This window comes from Ischnura elegans, chromosome 2 (assembly GCF_921293095.1).
Source record: "Ischnura elegans chromosome 2, ioIscEleg1.1, whole genome shotgun sequence".
NCBI lineage: Eukaryota > Metazoa > Arthropoda > Insecta > Odonata > Coenagrionidae > Ischnura > Ischnura elegans.
This window is the reverse complement of record NC_060247.1, coordinates 34,178,380-34,197,411: the sequence shown is the minus strand read 5'-3', so window position 1 is coordinate 34,197,411 and position 19,032 is coordinate 34,178,380. Positions and strand designations below refer to the sequence as shown.

The window sequence follows — 19,032 nt, the reverse complement described above, 5'->3', positions numbered from 1 at the left end:
AGCAATCATACTTCTCAGAAATCACCATGTAATGTGAACATTTCCCCAAAATCCGAGACTACTCTATTACATCTCGAGGTAATGAAACACTTACATGATCTTTTACATTTACATAATGCAAAGAATAATTTCATTAATACATTTTATTTTTCCCTGTAATGATGATAATATAACTAAGATAAACACAGCCATATTTCTCAGGGTAATTTCCGTCTCCCTGGCCACAGGCAACTGATACTAGGGAAAGGCAACTCCTGTGCAAAAAGTATTTACCCTCAGCCCAGGAGGATCGCCAGCCATAAACAATTCCGCCAGTATACTTATCATTCAATACAATTTAAATTCACTAGCTGATATTTACACAGTGACATATATGTACTATCATTTGCAAAAGTCTTGCAACAAATCGAGCGGCGCCACTTTCGCTCCATTGTCGATTTCTGGCCACCATTAAGTGTGAATGATCACTAACTAGGTATGAATCTTCATGGTAGCTCGGGAACGACTCACGAACGGGTCATCGTGACACGGGAGTGAGACGTAGGAAATCATTACGATGTTCAGTTGAGTAAACCAGCGTAGATGTTGTTAAGTCGTTGCGGCGTTTGAGATTATTTTTGTACCCGTAGTTGACTGGAGTAGATAATTGGAAATATTTACCCGTTAAAAGAGTGGGTACCTATGACGCCTGGCTTCCAATGGTAAACCCCATAAGGCCGGCTGGGGGCACGATTTCGCCATTAGGAACACGGAAATCAACTCGCTCGTAACCCTTTTTTTTAGGGATTCAACGTCGTTCAGGAGACTTTATATTAAGTTGTTGAAATATTTGTTCGATATAGAAGAATTAATAAATGAAAAAAAATTAACTGGCAATTTTCCGGAAAAAAACACGACTCTGTCGTCTTCACCATATTTAATTGATTGGCATTAAATAGTTCTTTACGTAGGTTGAAGCTGAGAAAGATAGCTCCATAAGCTTTATTCTTCATTAGTTATCAATTTGTTAAATGGATAAATATATTTACACCGATGGAAATGTTTCTTCGAAAAAAAAATCGAATTTTGATTGCCAAAAAAAATCGCTAGGCCTCATCGTTGCTAGTAGAATGTGTCTCCATTTTTACTGTTTACATATCTACGAGAGTCTTAAATTTTTACGATAGCACTAACATATTTAGTGATCATGTCGCATTAATCTTCTTTTTGTTATAATAAATTAGTTATTGTTTCGATTTTAATATTTCGGCCATTATTATATCATTAAGGACAACCAACTTAAAGAGTGACTTAAGTCATTAATTAATAGTACGACTTTTCCCTATCCATGAATGCCTCCATTGGTAAGGTTTCCAATAACAACAACGGACAGAGATTAAATTGAAAGTCAATTTAAGCCAATATTCGCCCTTTTTTAGGGAGAGAAATACTTTGCGCATCTATTAGGGAGGTAAAATACTTTGCGCATAATTTAGCCGCTCCCTCAGCTCTTAACGCTGAATCGGGTGCTCCCGGGCCGTAGTTTTGGTCAGCTAATAGGTCCTGCACTTCGTCTTGCCCTACATCTTTATCGCAACTTTACCAGCTAGGGACGAGGAAGTAGGTTACCCGGAGTAAAATTTGCAGGCCGTAAGTGATTCTCACGTACTTCCAAAATAGTGTAAATAGGGCCAATTTGTAGCACTATCATATACATGTTGATGCCACAATTTGCTTGAAGAAAGTACGCACTAGAAAAATAGTTGATAAATACCTCAAGATAAGCCTTTCCTATATTTAAAAATAAGCGCCGTGGTGCGTGCACGATTAAGGATTACCATTACATAGGTTATTCCTAGGATTGTACTTAGTAGATCAGCTAGTCTCACATTCTATCCCTTTCCAACAAAATTACTGTATTAAAAAAACACTTGTTGTAGAATACTGAAGCCTAAAGTTAAAAAGTAAAATTCTTCACTTAATTTATATCTTTTTCTATCTCTAAGAAAAGTTTCTGTCACTGCTCATTTACGAAACGAAAAAGGGTAAAATTCTTCTGAAAAACTTCACTGGAGAAATTAACTTGGTAGGAAATGGCGACAAGTTGATGACAAATAGGCAGCATGCTACGTAGACGGACAGCATAATCGCTGCAAAATATCATTCATAATTTTCTTTTCAATCAGATAAAATTGATCTATTTAAGAAATTACGTATATGGAACCTTAGATTATTAAGATAGTTCTCATTCCAAAGGTTAGTAATGTTGAGCAGTTACGGACCTGTAAAGGAAACCATATAGCACTAGGGATTACATTCACCAGTGATTCTGATTGGAGTTCCTTCAAGAAAACGCAATTGATTCGTCCTACCGCGCTAACTACGCATGATTCCCGTCGCACGGTCATTTAAATTAGAAATTGTTGCAAAAAATGCTCAAATTCAACAGCTAGTACCCTCTTAACATAAATTTCAAAAATAAAAAAAAAAACTTTAAAATAAAATACGGCTGTGCGGAGGATAAAAAATTTTCGCCCACGGGAAGAACTTGATCGCGGGCCCCTTCTATCACCAGCCCGAATGCTTATCCACTGAGCTAATTCTAACTCAAAAACATTGAGCGGTAATTTTAATTATTTGTTGTTTTTGTAACACTGAGCTCCTTCATGTGCTTCTACGGCTTCTCACTTGAACGAATTTGATCAAAATAATCACTTTCTCGGTGTATTAGTCTTTTATTCGTTTATATGATTATAACTTAAGCACGGAGGCTTTCGCATACTCTATGTTTCGGCTGGTTAGTATATACAATAGGAATACAATGATGTTGTCGCCCGCGACTTCGGTATGGTGTCGTCTTTTTAAGTTATTATTATTTGTTAATATGTTTCAAACTCGGTATTTGTATTCCTAATGAAGCAAGCGTATACATTCATTACAAACAGAAATTCGGTTAGGATTTGCTTACGTCCTTCTTACTCGACTTGAAAGGTTTTATGAAATGAGCTGCAGTTCCACTGATGCCTTAAACATAAAACTTATTGCCAACAAACACATTTCCTAATACAATGTAACCTACTGAATGCAAGTAGACAATTCAATTAATAATGCTAAGTAAGTATCCTACATTATTCCGAATTCATCAGTGTATATGTAAATGATTGCATCTAAATAAGTTAACTTAATCATCAACGACATAGCAGCTTAGAGTTATTATTCGAATTCACACTAATTCAGCAGTAGAACATATTATCAAACAATACCTGTTGAAATCCGACAATCATTAAAAATGGGACTTTTAGCTGGAATTAAGTTTTCCTCGTCATACATTGAATAAGTGGAAAGCAATACATCTTTACCGATTGACGGACGTCGGAGAACTCTGTTATTACTTACGCAACGATTAATGCCGATCAGCTTAACTAATTCATATTTTACGTGTTTGCTCAGATATTTATATGATTAAACACTGGGAATTTCAAAGCTGCCTCGTATCAGATGTCGTAGATATTGTATTAAAACGTCAACCTGAGTCGATAGATGTAAACAAAAGTCTGCCATGTTCACAGTGAACGACTCGTGATTTCCAGCTCTCTGAAAAGAGCTGAGATCACTCAAAAAGAGCCAAGCTACCAACTTTTTATAATCTCTCCGAGGAATTACCTTCGATCTTTCCTACTGCATTAAATGCTACAATGTGTTTGGGGGAATATCATGAACATTAATTTCACTTAAATGGAAGCGGTCAAAACCCCAAGACTGAAAAGGATGACAAAATACCTCACCCACCCTATGACCCGTTCTCCATGCATTGAACCATGAAGACTAGTATTGGATTGTTGCATACACCCGAAAACCATACAATTTCCGGGCACAATCTTAGTGGAGCGAAAGTGGCGCCGCTCGATTTGTTGCAAGACTTTTGCAAATGATAGTACATAATGCAATGAAAATATTGATTAAGTCTACTAACAAGTATCTACAACAAGTAACTATGTACTTGTAAGTAAACTCAGTGACTTTACAGTTTTGCTATGCTTGTATTTCAAAAGTTTCACAAGAACTCTTTTTCTATAAATGCTAAGTGATTGAAATTTACAGCATTTTTAACAAAGATGTGCATCCAATACCATACAAATACATACAAAGAGTTACTGAAATTTGATTAAATTAATTGAACCGTTTCTAGTCGGGGCCTATCAAGGGGATGACAACTTGCTCAAAAACAGGAGAGGAGTGGGTTCTTCCCGAATTCCTCAATTAAAAAGACAATAAGAAATTATTCATAACCAGCAGACTTATTTTAGCCAAATGTGTAGGAAGCATGGCTCCACTCACCACCCATAGAAAATTGTAAATGAGTAATAGTCATATAAGGGGCTTTTAAGAGATCAGGAAGTTTGCAAAGCTTGTGCATCCATTCGGGATATTCACAAATCTTCTTCAATAAAAAAATGGCAGCCTACGTTGCTACAAATTAGAGTTTAACTCAGCTATTCCTAGGAAAATGAGTGACTACTACTTAAGAGATGAAGATTAGGTACTTGCCAATCATGATGAACATAAAGAAAGAAAACAAAAATTAAAAAATCTTTAAAAAATAATCTATACTAGTCTTACCTCATATTCAGTGGGGTCAGGAACATGGGTAGGAGTAAAGTCCTCTTGGGAATCATCACTCTCATCAAAATATGTAGCTACTCTCCTAGCAAATGCTTTTTCCTCTGGGTTTTCTTCTTCTTCTGGTTCATCTTTTAACACCTAATGATGAATTTCACATTAAAAGAAGTAATCCTGTCTGATTTCAAAATAAAATATGCACTACGAGTCGTTAATCAACCAGAATTATCCACTTGATAGAATAGTACAAGTTTATTCTAACACAGAAGCATTTGAAATTTTGATTCTTCACAAAATGCTGTAAATGCCAAGCATGTTCATGATTTTCTATCATTTGAATTCTCAATGCAAGACTTATTTTCAGAAAATTCGATATCACCACAATATTGATAAAACAAAAAGTACTCAAGTATTCAACCCTTACATTTTTTTTATCACTTTTACAAGGAAAAATTCACAAATAACTTACCGGAATAAAAATACCCTCTCCCACAAGACGATCAATGTGGTCCTCAATTAAATGTTCTAAACGATAGCATGGGCGATTCCAAACCGCTTCATACTGAAGAATATCACAGAATTCTGAGGTGCGCTCGATAAGATCTTCCCGAGTCACTTTGTAACAGTTTGGTGAATCACTGGCCTCGTCCTTTTTCTCAGCCATAAGTGATCCCAAAGCTCTCACTAGAATAAAAAAGAATTCCATTCAAATCCATGGCAGAAATCACGACAAAATGCAAATTATACATAACTCAGCATTTTAATTAGTCCATAAGGCAAGTAAAACTTGAACTTTATAATGCATCTATAAAATGAGGATAACATACAAAACCTAACTGAAAAATAATTTGTTTTCATACCTCTCAGCAATAAATTAACTTCAGAAAATAGTGCAAATCCTTGAATATTTCCTAAATGAATTCTGACGGTCTATTTCATAGCACGACAAGGCAATCTAGGCAAAATGGAATTTTTTCTATTAGGTGAAATGGTGATATAAAAAAAGCCAATTACGCTTGAGTAATCACGAAAGCAAAAAAACTTACTTCCATGTTTTAACATATCACCCTGTAATAATTCTTATACTACCCACAACTACCAGAGAAAACCTATTTGGTTGTTGATCCTTTGCCCACCACCATTTAACATCTGTACAATTTCAATTTTTTTTCAAAAACAGGTAAACTGTGATGACATTAACAATTGAATTTCAGGAGAGGGGCATCGAGTTAAACAAATGGAATATATTTTAAGTTTCAAAGAATACTTGATAGTATTATGGTAAGACACATTCCATATTCACTCTGTAATCCCATTACTTCATTCTGTACTCAGCTTAAACAAGGTTAAAAAAAGAGCAGCCGGAAAGTGAGTTACAATCTAGCATTTGCCACAAATAATGTAATTAAATACAAAGCAAAAGCGATGGTCCAAATTTGAAGGAAACCAATAGTGTGGTCAGCCGATATGTTTCAAAACACATTTTTTAAAACGGAAATCTATGCATTTCAAACCCAGCTGTACTGTTGAGGAATAAATTCATGAGAAAAAAAACTCACACATGAAAAGCATCCAGATAAATTTCCCTGATTCGATCAAAAATCAGTTCAAAGGTAATTGTGACAATTTAACACAAAAACATAGCAGACTGAACAGTTCCTATGCTAAATTACTCATCAGAAATAACAATCAAATATACAACATACATAATGCAGATTCCAATGCATATACTGGCAAGAGGCAGTGAGAATAATATGCCAATTCTATCACATTTGGCAGCATTGTTACAGGATAAACCATCATTTCCTTAGAACTGTTCCTCTCCTTCACAACAAGTCCAGGTCCAAGAAGATTTACCTTCAATGGAAAATATTTCAATAGATCAGTAACCACACTGGATAATGAACACAAACAGGACTTTTTTTGTATCCTGCTGTGCATATTCAATAGCATTACTGTGGTAACAAGCTACCTCTGAATAAGAAAACTTCTACCACTTTAAAGAGAAGGCAGAAAACCACTTCAACCAGAGGAAAAGCCCAGGATATGCATGTTGTACCTCTGTCTTATTTCAAACATGTTACCTTTTCACAGTGAAATGGTATACATGGCACAAATCAATTAAGAGCAAGTAAGTTATACCATGCTTCTATATTTCTGGTAAAAAAAATTCACCAGTTAAACATATGAGCCACAAATGGATACACACATGTTAAGCAAGCATGCACTATATTTCTTAAATTGCTTGAATTAAACTGCTGATTCACTTCAGTTTACTCTAACTCAATTAAAAACAGGGTATTTGCAATAATATGGATTTCAGGGAAGGTTGAATGGAAGTGAAATGCCAATCATGCTTTATCATTAGAAGTAGGTACAGCAGACTCCCGATTAGTATACAGCGGCAGATTATCCGTGATGCAGATATGCAATTCGTGCATGAGTTTCACACTCCTTCAAAGTTTTCTCCGATATCATGAAAAGTAAAGAAAACTTTGTAATTCATGTAACAACTTTTCATTATGTTAAGTAAATTCCTTTAAGTCATATCTGAAACAACTAATTTTCTCTGATATTTATAAAAAATACTGAAGTAAAAGTACCAGGATTTTCAAGCAAGGCTACACCAGACTTATTACTTCCATAAGAATCCACCTCGTAAGACGGAATAATGTTATTTACTTGCTGACAAGAATTGTTTCAAGTTTACTTCAAAGTTTGCTCTAGAATGGCAGCAGGTGATGAGTGGCAGGAAAAAAAATCAGAAGTGAAGGCAGATGCCAAAGAAGAAGAGATAGCATGAGTCACAGCCAGGCACTTGCCTACGTATTGACAGATTGCTATAAGCCATGGTTTCCTAGAACTGCTGATGCAAGATGGCGTGATTGCGTGCCAGTTGGTTTCACGGGAGCTCTGTGTTCCTCCTTTCCAAGAATCGCTCAGTGATCGCATATCCGCAACCCATACCCAGGGAACTTGTGCAATACATGATTCTTTGGTATGGTACCTGATGGAGTAGCTTCCAACTCTAAATTCCTCTCAGTGGTTCAGAAGCATTCGCACAAACCACTTTTCTGAATCTGTGATCACAACACACGGCCATGGATGCATAGTTTTTGGAAACCAGGTCTTATAACGAGTATTAGGAATACGCATACAACCATGTTATCACCACTAAAAAGATCAAAGTCGGATGAAGAAAGCTCTCAATGAGCCTGGGAAATAATCTAAAATAGCTAATCAAGAAATTAAAGTGAACGTTTGGATTATCCATGTTTTCCAATTATTCATGCGGCCTCTCCCAATCACAGGCCCGGGTAATCGGGAGTTTGCTGTAGTTTCTTTGAAATCTTTTAGCAACCATGGGGAGCTGTTAAAAATCTAATATAACCATCACTCTCATAAATCCAAGATAGGAATTAGCAGAAATGACTCTAGTAGGCTAAATGAAGTTATGAAGATCCCTTATGATAACTGCACCATGAATATGCCAAATCATAATATTGGCAATATGGTGAACTTACAGCATGGTTCACGACATCCAATGAATCACCAGTAAAACCAACATCACGCCCTCTTGCATGCAGTCTTTCTTTCAGCCTTTCAACAGCATCTGCCAATTTCACAATGGGCACCCCACGTCTAAATTCATTTAGAAGTAGAAATGCAACAACATTTGTTGACACATAAGCAGTAACCCTAGCACAATCTGAAAACAAGGAGAAAGTAATATGTCATTATAGAAGCTCAGAAACAATGACAACAAGATCAAAGAATTTTCATAAACCTCCATAATTTTACTGTTGTTCATTCCAACATCCAATACGGATTAAATTTCAGAGATCAGCAATTTGTACACATTTCATATGAAATGAAATTGCACAAAGAAGAGAGTAGGATAATATCAAATAAGAAGTGAGCTAGGGACTTGTTATAGAACACATAATATAGAGATTAGAGGAGAGTCATAGGATGTACATTAGGGCGGATCGGAAAAATCGATTTTTTTCAATTCCATCTGGCCCAATGAAAAAAAGTTGTGGGACCGATCAAAAATAAGGCCTGAAAAATTTGAGACCCCTAGGTGAACCCCTGACCCTCGCTCAAATGCAATTTAGGGGGGGGAGGTCGAAATTCGAAAAATATAGTATTTTATGGTCATTTCCTATAGATTTTGCCGTATCTGCCACCGTTTAGCCACAAAATGCCTAATTTGAGTCCGCGTCCGCGAAGAAAATATTCCAACGTCCACGCAGCGTCGCGGATACGAGAGCCGCTGGCCGATCCCCTCCCCTCCCCGCTCGCTTCTACCCCTCCCACGCCTCCAATACAGCAATATTCATCCCGCGTATGCTGCTAGGAGGTCGTTTATCTTTGATAATACAAATCGGAAGATGGTAGAAGGTAATAAAGGAAGCTTAGTGAGACGACTTGTCCCTTATTAGGCGCCTCCTCGGGGTTAAACAAATCGATGTTACCAACTTTTAGAGAAGTGATGAAATAGTTTTAGATCCGAGAACGCAGGAAAGGAGCCTACGGTCCATGAAAAGGCCTCTCAAGTGGCTATAAAGGTGTGCGAACTATGGTGACGCTTCCCTTCCATTATGTGTGTGACTAAATGGATTTAGCGGTACAACAGGAAGTACTAAAACTTACGGAAAATGCGAATAGGCCAAAAGAAGGGTTTTTGTTGAAGTCCAAAAGTCAAGCACTTTTGAAAGAACATTTGAAATTATGCGATATTTTTGCGTTTAAGTGCTAGAAGGAGCATAAGGTTCCCCCCAATGAAGTATGTTGAGAGACAAGCGGACGAAACTAAAGATGATGGCTGCTGGATTGAGTCCTAAAGAAACTCAACAACTGAGGAAAAAAAGGGAATCGTCGGAGAGCGTTGAGTCGACATCGTCAATTCTTGTATGGGAAAATAGTATCAAAAATTTTCTTCATCAATTCATCCGAAGAAAATTAAACTGAAGAGAAATCATCCGATTTTTATCTCTACGTTCCTCATCAAATAAAAATTCAGGACTAAACTCAAACTGGAACTTCTGCGTGTAAAATACGTCTGCCAAATGTGATAGAGGTATATGCAAGAACCAAGAAACAGCAATGATCGTCCCCGAACTTTAGTTGACGCAAAAGTCTTAACTTCGTAAGAAACATCCAAGGTAGTTTGCAAGAATTACTTACGTATACAGAAAAAGATGCTAATTATTGTGAATACAAAAAGAGAGGTATCAAAGGGTGCCATCAAAGGGCTACATTTTAATGGGGTGAAAGACTATACTTTTGTCTGATGAAAAAAGGCAAGAGCACTTATCAATCCAAGTTTAGAGAGAAATGAGTGATGTTAGTTGAAGAAACAGGGTCCCACTTTTGGGTTTGCCTCCCCCGTCGGAGGATTAGCAAAAGTTATAAAATCTGCTATTCTCGATTCCTTTCCGAGTGAAAATTAGATACACAAAAATAAAAAGGATTTGAATGCGATGGTGAATGCCGCCCAAAAGGGAGGCATTATTCCTATGCTACAAGCATAATTCTAACATCCCTTGATATGTGAGTAAACTCTTCTCGGGATTCCCACCGGGTTAACTTTTTCCATAATGGCAAACGTTTCAAGCTCGGACTCGGGGCTCATCATCAGGGATAAATTTCGTTGAATCCCGAGAAGAGTTCACCCACATCATTCGCCGGGAAAGCATCAAATCATATTTTATCCCTTACAGAGGTCTATTTGCTAATTGCACCAAGTTGACTTAGATTTGCGACATAAACATTGGGAGGGCAATCTAAGGACCGAATTTGCGTTGTTGCAAGTATGCGTTTGGCGGCCGATCCGAGATTTTTTAAAGTGCTGGATTTTAATATCAACTTTAAGAACTACCCGCTGATGACATATTGGAGAGAGACCACAGTACCTCCGGCTACATCTGACCTTAGTGCTGTGGATTTTCAAAAATCTATTAATGAATGTTCAAATTTGAAGTTAAATATTTATTTTTATTATACATACGGACGAGATATTCGTGAAGAAATTCACCAAAACTTTATTGACAACAGCGAAAGACGAGGAATGACACTGACATAAGAAATACAGATTGGAAAGCAGGTAATTGAAAAATTCTTTCGTGATTTTTCCTCCACAGACGATACTGAAATATTAAATATTAGTTAGACTAACGAATAAAGACACACTTGGTGTAAATTTTGGTGCATTTGGCGCGTGGGAGAGGCTTGCGGGGAAGGGACGCGAGCGGCTTTCGCACAAAATCCATTTAATCACATCTGTCGGACAATGCCGAAATTGGAGCGCACATCCGAAGTTCGCACACCTTTATAGCCACTCTAGAGGCCTTTTCATGGACCGTAGGCTCCTTTCCTGCGTTCTCGGATCTAAAACTATTCCATCACTTCTCTAAAAGTCGGTAACATCGATTTGTTTAACCCCGAGGAGGCGCCTAATAAGGGACAAGTCGTCTCACTAAGCTTCCTTTATTACCTTCTACCATCTTCCGATTTGTATTATCAAAGATAAACGACCTCCTAGCAGCATACGCGGGATGAATATTGCTGTATTGGAGGCGTGGGAGGGGTAGAAGCGAGCGGGGAGGGGAGGGGATCGGCCAGCGGCTCTCGTATCCGCGACGCTGCGTGGACGTTGGAATATTTTCTTTGCGGACGCGGACTCAAATTAGGCATTTTGTGGCTAAACGGTGGCAGATACGTCAAAACGCATGAAATATTTGCCCTAAAGGACAGTAACTCGGCAAAATCTATAGGAAATGACCATAAAATACTATATTTTTCGAATTTCGACCTCCCCCCCCTAAATTGCATTTGAGCGAGGGTCAGGGGTTCACCTAGGGGTCTCAAATTTTTCAGGCCTTATTTTTGATCGGTCCCACAACTTTTTTTCATTGGGCCAGATGGATTTGAAAAAAATCGATTTTTCCGATCCGCCCTAATGTACATTTGTACATATTTCAGAGCATGAGAGCATGTCTGTGTATCCCTAAAGGTTGCAAAGATATAAAACATGAAGCACAAAGGTTAAGAAAAGACTTAGCTGTTTCACAAAATAAAATATATTTGCGACCGGTTTCGATATATCGCTGTATCGAAACCGGTCGCAAATATATTTTATTTTGTGAAACAGCTAAGTCTTTTCTTAACCTTAGTGCATCATGAAGGAGTTTCACCATGTTACGCCAACCACCATCGCATAAAACATGAAAGCAGAGTGAAAGAATAAGCGTTTACAATGGGTTTGAAACTTGTGACCACAAGTAACAGCAATTTAAAATAATTAAGAAAATATGCCATATATCTATATAAGGTGTATAACATAGTATGCAGTATTAAATGGAAAATTAATTTTGATATTAATACATAATTACTTAACTTCCACCCATCAGAGAACATATTTCTACAGCATAAAATTATGATCACTTTGGATGATGATTGAAGAGATACTTAATGATATAAACATATGTATCATATTCGAAGTAGGTAAGTTTAAATGAAGTCTAGCATACTGGTTTATGACCAACTTACCATAAATAACATGACGAGCAATGCTTTCTACAGCATGCCTCCTCTCTTCCGCAACAATATCTGTTCCATATAAAGATGTACTTGAAGGAGCTTGCTTCATTCCATAATTTGAGGAAATGGTTCTATGTAATTCATTAACTGCACTTGCATTCAAGACTTTCCCAGTGCGTAAATGATAGGCATTCATAAGTTCCTGTGGAAGAGGAATGGACGCAAAATTAGCAACATTAATATAATAACTGATCCAACATCAGGATCTATTACCAGAAAGAGTAAAGTTTATTGGGAAATCAGAGTTCCTAATGAATTTTATAAATTATGCTATATTTCAGCACCAAAAGAAAGCAATAAAAAATTTTTTTAATTCTATTGACTACCACAGACATTAGAGCCTAAGGTTATGTCGATACTCAAAATAAAATTGTGATGGTATGCTATGATTACATCACTTGAGGCATTACCTCAGCCACGACTAACGGTCTTAAGACACAGCAAGACTTTACAAGCAGTGAGAATAATGTTTTTTGCCATTAGTAAAAGTAAATACCCTCTTAGTAGGGCTTGCCAATATGTCAGTTCCAAAAATGATCATTGTAGTATATGTATATGAATTGCAAAAATTAATTTTCTCCTCTCACAATGAAACAATTTTTTAGTATAATTTACTGCTTGAATTCCAATAATACAAAAAAACATGCATATGGATGTATTTAAAAATAACTTTAAAATTATAGTGATATAATGCTACATTTAAGCAGTGGCTAGTGGCTAGCCATTGAAGGGAGAGAAGAACTGAAATGACTCCCTCCCTGGTGCAGCATTTGCTGCCCCTTCCTTCTCACTTCCCTCAACCATACCGGTTACAATTCAATAACAATCAAGCAGTAACATTCTTTGGTAATTCAGTCTGCTAAATGTATTCACTGTGATATACCAAGTTTTAATGGTGTAATGAACACTATTGGGTGCAATATACAGCAACCACTTACATACTCCTTCATAATCCTCTACAAATTGCTGCCTGAACTAAAAGTACTCACGAACCAAAGCATCCAAGCGAAATCCCGAAAAAAAAAAACAAATCCAGTTAGTAAACTAAGAAAGCAGTATATTTAAGTTTATATGCTCGGTGTTGACAAAATATTTGGGCATCAAAGTCAAATTGAGGTGAATGTTTACTATTACATTGATCGAGACCCTTGTTATCTTAAGCATTCCATTTCTATATGGAGTTTCCACCAAACAGAAAAACACTTCATGAAGTGACAGATTCTGTGCCCAAAAGCACCTACAAATTCATACGTGGAGGATAGAAGTATGATCCCAGAGAACAAGCAATGCTAATAGAAGTGGACCAAAATTGAGCAGAAGTACACTGTGCTAGGGAAGTGCTACCATACACATGTCACCTTAAGGGTGGTCGTCATGGCTACCGACAACTCTTCTCAGTTAAACATGTTCATTTTCCCAACTTTACCCTCTCTTGCAAGAGCAGAGGCAGAGCTTGCCGAGGAAAGTCAAAAGTAGCTGATTGACAGATGTGTCAGCCCCCTATAGGGGCTCTGAACTAAAATATTCTGAATAACTAGGCCAATGTAGCAGATAAGGTTTGAATGAGTAAGAGTTGAGATCACCCTAGACAAAGCCACATAATTATATTTACACATTCAGGGTATGATGGCTACACCTGTATTTGAACTAGGGCCATTTTATTGGTAGCTGACTTGTTGTTTTACACTTCAACTGAAGATAATTAGACCTTCAGCAGAAAAATGACAATATACAAACACTAACCTTTACAGAATATGGTGCTCCAAAATCCATTCTTATCATTCCATAATGCGAGGTAATAACAGACCAAATAGCCCTCACTGCACTGAAAAAACTTTCTGGGATTTTGGGCTGCCCAAGCTGCTCTCTTACAAAGTTGCCATCCACAAGGCGTTCATAGTTCAAACTGCATGGGACTAGCAGTGCATCCTCAATAACACCATCCAAATAAGCTTCAATAATCACAGACAATAGTCCTCCTGGTACATTCAAAAATACAGCTCAGTGAGATCACCATTCATACCATACACACTTCATTCGAAACACAGCATTACCTTAATATATTTAGTGCCAGAAAAAATGGTATATAAATGAATTTAGAGCATACATACTATTACAGAGAGTTAAATCTAGCATTTCACATTCAATGAGTAACATAAATGACAATCTACATGAAGCATGTAGTAGTATACATAATGGCCTTTGTTCTTACATTAATAAAATAATGTGGAACTAGCTTTTATATCAAATACATGCATAACTACCATGAAAAATATTTTAACTATTGATTGAGAAAAATAAAATCGAAACACAACACTTAATCCATGGCCTCTATTATATTTTTAATCATCCACAATGACTCCATTAGAAGAGTGCACATCATTAAATGTAAAATCCTAGTCAATATTTCAATATATAGTTCAACTCACCTTTAGGTAAACATGGCTTCCCAGTTCGTGTTCGTCCTCCCTCAATGAAAAACTCCATATTGTGGCCAGCACGTAAAGATTCAATCATATATGAATGCAGCACTGTGCGATATATGACATCCCTACGACCTTGTGCTGGGTGCATTTTTCGTCTAATAAAAAATGCACCAAGACCTCGTAGCCATGCTCTGGTAAAACAACAGAATTGATGAATTTCAATTGTAGTTTATCATAAGAGTAGATTGATGATTATTCAAGCAAACATAAATGCAGAACCTGGAGACTTAATAGAACTTACCCAAAGAATGGTATGCTCAAGTTATCACCAGCTGCCACAAGGGGGCATCTGATTTCATTGTCAAGTAAAATAAAAGAAAGAAGAATATAATCCAAATGGCTGCGGTGCAAAGGCAGGATGATCATAGGAATTCCTCTTTGAGAGGCTTGCTTCAGAACTTCTACTTGACCACAGTGGACAATAACACTTGATAGAAAACTTGGAAGAACTTTATACAGGAGCCAGCCCTTTACCCTGGACGTAAAAAAAGTCTTCAATAATTACACAATGACAGACACACATGAGCATTTCAGATTTCATTAATTAATATGTAACAAACAACCACCAAAATTACTTTCCACATACAAGCACCAAAATCTACAACAGTGACTCCAAATTTCATGGTTATGGCAATAGTGTTTCATGGAATGACTATTATTTCCACTTTCCCTATTGGAAAAAATCAGCCGATTCAATTGAAAATTCCAATTGTATTCAATTGAATATGCCAACTTTCAATTGAATTTCCTTGTATTCAATTGGACATCCCAAAATTCAATTGAAATTTTCAAATTTTAAATTGAAAATACAAATATTCTATTGAATATTAGGAAATTCAATTGAATTCGAAGAATAGATACAATTGAATTTTCAAATATTCAATTGAATTCTCAAATATTCAATGGAATTCCCAAATATCCTATTGAAATCTCAAATACTCAATTGAATTCTCAAATATTCAATTGAATTCTCCAATATGCAATTTAAATCAAAAATACCGTTATTCATATGTTTACGTGCACATGGTTGACTGATTGTGGTCAATTGTATTTAATTTTTTGCTTGTGGAGAAAAGACTATTTAATATCGGTGTTATTTAACCTGTGCTTGATCCCCACAGCGTTGTGTTAGGTCATTTGTGTGTCTCTTCAGTGATATAGTGAAAGTCTTGATGCGATTGTTGTGCTTTAGTGTATTCATTTAGTAATGTATCGTTTGCCTTCAGTATTTTGACTGATTATACTAACGTTTGTGTTTAAAATGTAAGCATATTTATTTAACTTAATTATGCGTACGTGCGTTACGTCGCCGACAAAAAACTACTAGCATTGTCGGAATAGTGTGTATCACGCAGGTTTGTTTGTGTGAAGTGAAATTCCCGTGTTCTTGTATAAACATGAGTGGCATGTTTCTGTTGTGAAAAACAAGCTATGTTGCATTAATGCAAAACCAGAATTATATTAATTAGTATTTTAAAGAAGTCTTTCTTAGATAAAGACGTGTGAGATATTTGTTGGTGAAGTTGTTATCGCTAATCGCGGAAAAACGTTTGCTTTTCGACAACTATTCAACGTTGTTAGAACTGGTAAAAGATGTGGCTCTCATGGTATAGTTGTTGTTCTGATAATCATGGCAAAACTATACAGCTTTTCGATAACTATTCATGATTGTGAGAAGTGATGGAAGATGTGGAAAAGCCCAATCAAAGTTTTTGTGACACTGCTTCTAAAAATATTTCAACTTTAATTTCTGTTCACATATTTTATTCATTCAGAATTCAGGATTCGTGAAATTTAGATGTTAAGTATATCCTAACTAATAATAAGTTTACCATATTGGATGTATTTGTGTATTTGTAATTTTTTCAATTGAACCGTTCAATTGGAAAGTAACAAATTTCAATTGAAAGAGGTTATGCAGTTTTAAATTAAGAACCTCCACAAAGTAATTTCATCCAAAATCTTCTAAACTTAGAACCTTCAACTGGTTTAACAAATAATAAATTTTACACCATGGTTATTTTTTAACACTTTTATTTTTCAATTGAAAAAAAAATCAGTTGAAATTTGTCACTTTCAATTGAACGGTTCAATTGAATATTTTTCACTGGAATATTTCCAAAAGGGTTCCTAAGCAATTAAGTACAAACATTAAAAATATAACGAAAGATTGTACCCATACATTATCTAAATTCCAAATTTAAACATTTTTTTTTCAGTCGGATTTCCCCTTTGGAAGACTTTTGATTCAGCAGAAGAATTAAGAATGCAATATATTAGGAATGATAGCTCGTACATGTCAATATTAAATGATTTGAAGGTTTGTGTGGGACTCTAACAACATATCCCATGGAGTACAATAATGGGTGTGGCAAAACTTTTTAAATTGCATTCAAATTACACTGAAAAATAGCGAGCAAATGATACACAAGTCTCTCTAGTTTCATATCCAGACCAGAGAGACTTTTTTTCATTACCTCCGAGGGACAAAACCTCATTATGGCACACTACTAACCTCAGCATGAAATCAGAAAGTTTGGATGCCATATCTCCAAGTATTTTGACGGCACGTTTCCTGTGCTTTTCAAGAATTTTCTTGTACGTGTCCTCATCAGGGCTTTCCCCACAGCATGCTTTTCTATCCTCAGCTTCCATATTTGCAGCTTCCTCAATAGCTTTGATCACCTTTTTATCAGTTAGGACCTGAAAAATCATTGCTTAGAATCTATCAAATTATTCATTCATTACTGATTCTTAGTGACTAACCACATTTGAAGAAAAGGTATGGAAAATAATGAAAAACAAAGATCTCAGGAACCTGTGCAGAAGACCAGATATTGTGGCTGTGATAAGACGAAGGAGAATTAAGTGGCCTGGTCATGTAAGAAGAAGGGAAGAGGATGCAATGATAAGAAGACTATGAAGAGGTCAACCAGAAGGAAAGCACCAAAGAAGGGGAAGGCCTAGGATAAAATGGAATAACCAAGTGGTTGAAGAAATGAGAAGACTTGGGGAAGAGGTTGACATAGGGGAGGACAGAGGAGTCTGGAGACAACTAGTTAGTAAGGCCAAAAATTGGTTTGGATTTGAGTGGGTAAAGGAGTAAATGCCTGTTTACACGATACATTAACGCGTACGAGTTAATGTCTGTTTGCATGAATGATTTTTGTGGACCAGAACAGAACATGTACGAATGCATAAACCAAATTAGAATAGGTTCTATTTTCTGAGCATGCATTCGCAGGTTGGGTGATTACACAGTGCATTTTGGTGTTTATTCTCGTGCTCATACATTTAGATATTAACCCGCAGGTTTTAATGTACCGTGTAAACAGGCCTTAAGAGTAAGTTCGTAGAGATTAACTAATGGATTCATTCATAGCGAAATGAGTCAAGAGTATGAAACCATTTTCTTGATAAATATACTTTTCATCAACGAAAAAAATTGAGCAAACAACTTACTGAGGAGTAAATGCGTTCATACTCATACTTCTTCAACTGTCCAACGCGAGCTAAGTAACAAAATGCACGTGTGAAAAAACTGTGGTGAGATCCTCGGGTATCAACCAGGAGTGCATTTCTAATTCCCATATTGGCGAAGGCATGGTCTATGCTGGCACTCTGGAAAAGGAGAAAAGTAAATATGGATCAAATTCAATAACTGGAACCTAAATAAAAATTACGGCTGCTCACAGTCATTTACACAATTGTTTCTTTATGAAACACAAATGATCACAATGAGCGAATAAAAGCAAATAGGAACCTAAGTATTTCGCTATCTCACGCAAGGGTCAAAGACCGAACGAATTTCATATTTCCCGCAGAAATATGGCTAAATTATTCACACAGTACATTACGATAGTCATTAATAAACTGAATTCCAAATACGTCTAGCTATTCGACAGTGGTGAAATTCGAAGGCGCTGTTGAGTTCTAAACGGTACAGACTGGCTCACCTGCCGACGAAATATATCTCTATGTAAGTCCAGTTTACTCCATTGATACTCCATCACATCAATATTCGTATTGTCATGCATCTAATATCAATTAATGCCACTTTCATACGCCGTTATCCGGGAAAACAACGGTAGTCATCTCACATCCAGCATGCTGCAGCATCTTATTATATTTAGCCCATCCGAAGAGTTAATTATTTTGGCTGAAGATCACGGTCATCGCAGACGATCTCAAGCCCTAGCGGAGCAAAGTTGAACTACGTGGACACGCTATCATTTGAAAGAGGTATTTTGAGTTTAACAACTACGACTGCTGAAAAATTGATGACTCTGGACCGTTTGGGTCATAAGAGGTTATGCAGTTTTAAATTTTGAACCTCCACACA

General features: G+C 36.5%; 1 protein-coding gene across 6 annotated transcripts in view; it reads right to left on the bottom strand.

Annotated features, from left to right (window-relative positions):
- Nucleotides 1–19,032, bottom strand: part of LOC124153591 (glycerol-3-phosphate acyltransferase 1, mitochondrial) — a 97,692-nt gene that overhangs the window by 5,013 nt on the left and 73,647 nt on the right. For 5 of the 6 annotated variants that reach the window (XM_046526862.1, XM_046526858.1, XM_046526859.1 and 2 more), the window contains 10 exons: nucleotides 18,153–18,311; nucleotides 17,206–17,393; nucleotides 14,932–15,165; nucleotides 14,634–14,821; nucleotides 13,948–14,183; nucleotides 12,154–12,346; nucleotides 8,124–8,308; nucleotides 6,306–6,456; nucleotides 5,069–5,283; nucleotides 4,600–4,740 (listed from right to left, as the gene is read on the bottom strand). In XM_046526862.1, the coding sequence (XP_046382818.1) occupies nucleotides 4,600–4,740; nucleotides 5,069–5,283; nucleotides 6,306–6,456; nucleotides 8,124–8,308; nucleotides 12,154–12,346; nucleotides 13,948–14,183; nucleotides 14,634–14,821; nucleotides 14,932–15,165; nucleotides 17,206–17,393; nucleotides 18,153–18,311 (1,890 nt within the window). Of the gene's footprint in view, nucleotides 1–4,599; nucleotides 4,741–5,068; nucleotides 5,284–6,305; nucleotides 6,457–8,123; nucleotides 8,309–12,153; nucleotides 12,347–13,947; nucleotides 14,184–14,633; nucleotides 14,822–14,931; nucleotides 15,166–17,205; nucleotides 17,394–18,152; nucleotides 18,312–18,646; nucleotides 18,817–19,032 lie in introns of those variants that run through there. The other variant, XM_046526863.1, reaches the window with a different exon arrangement.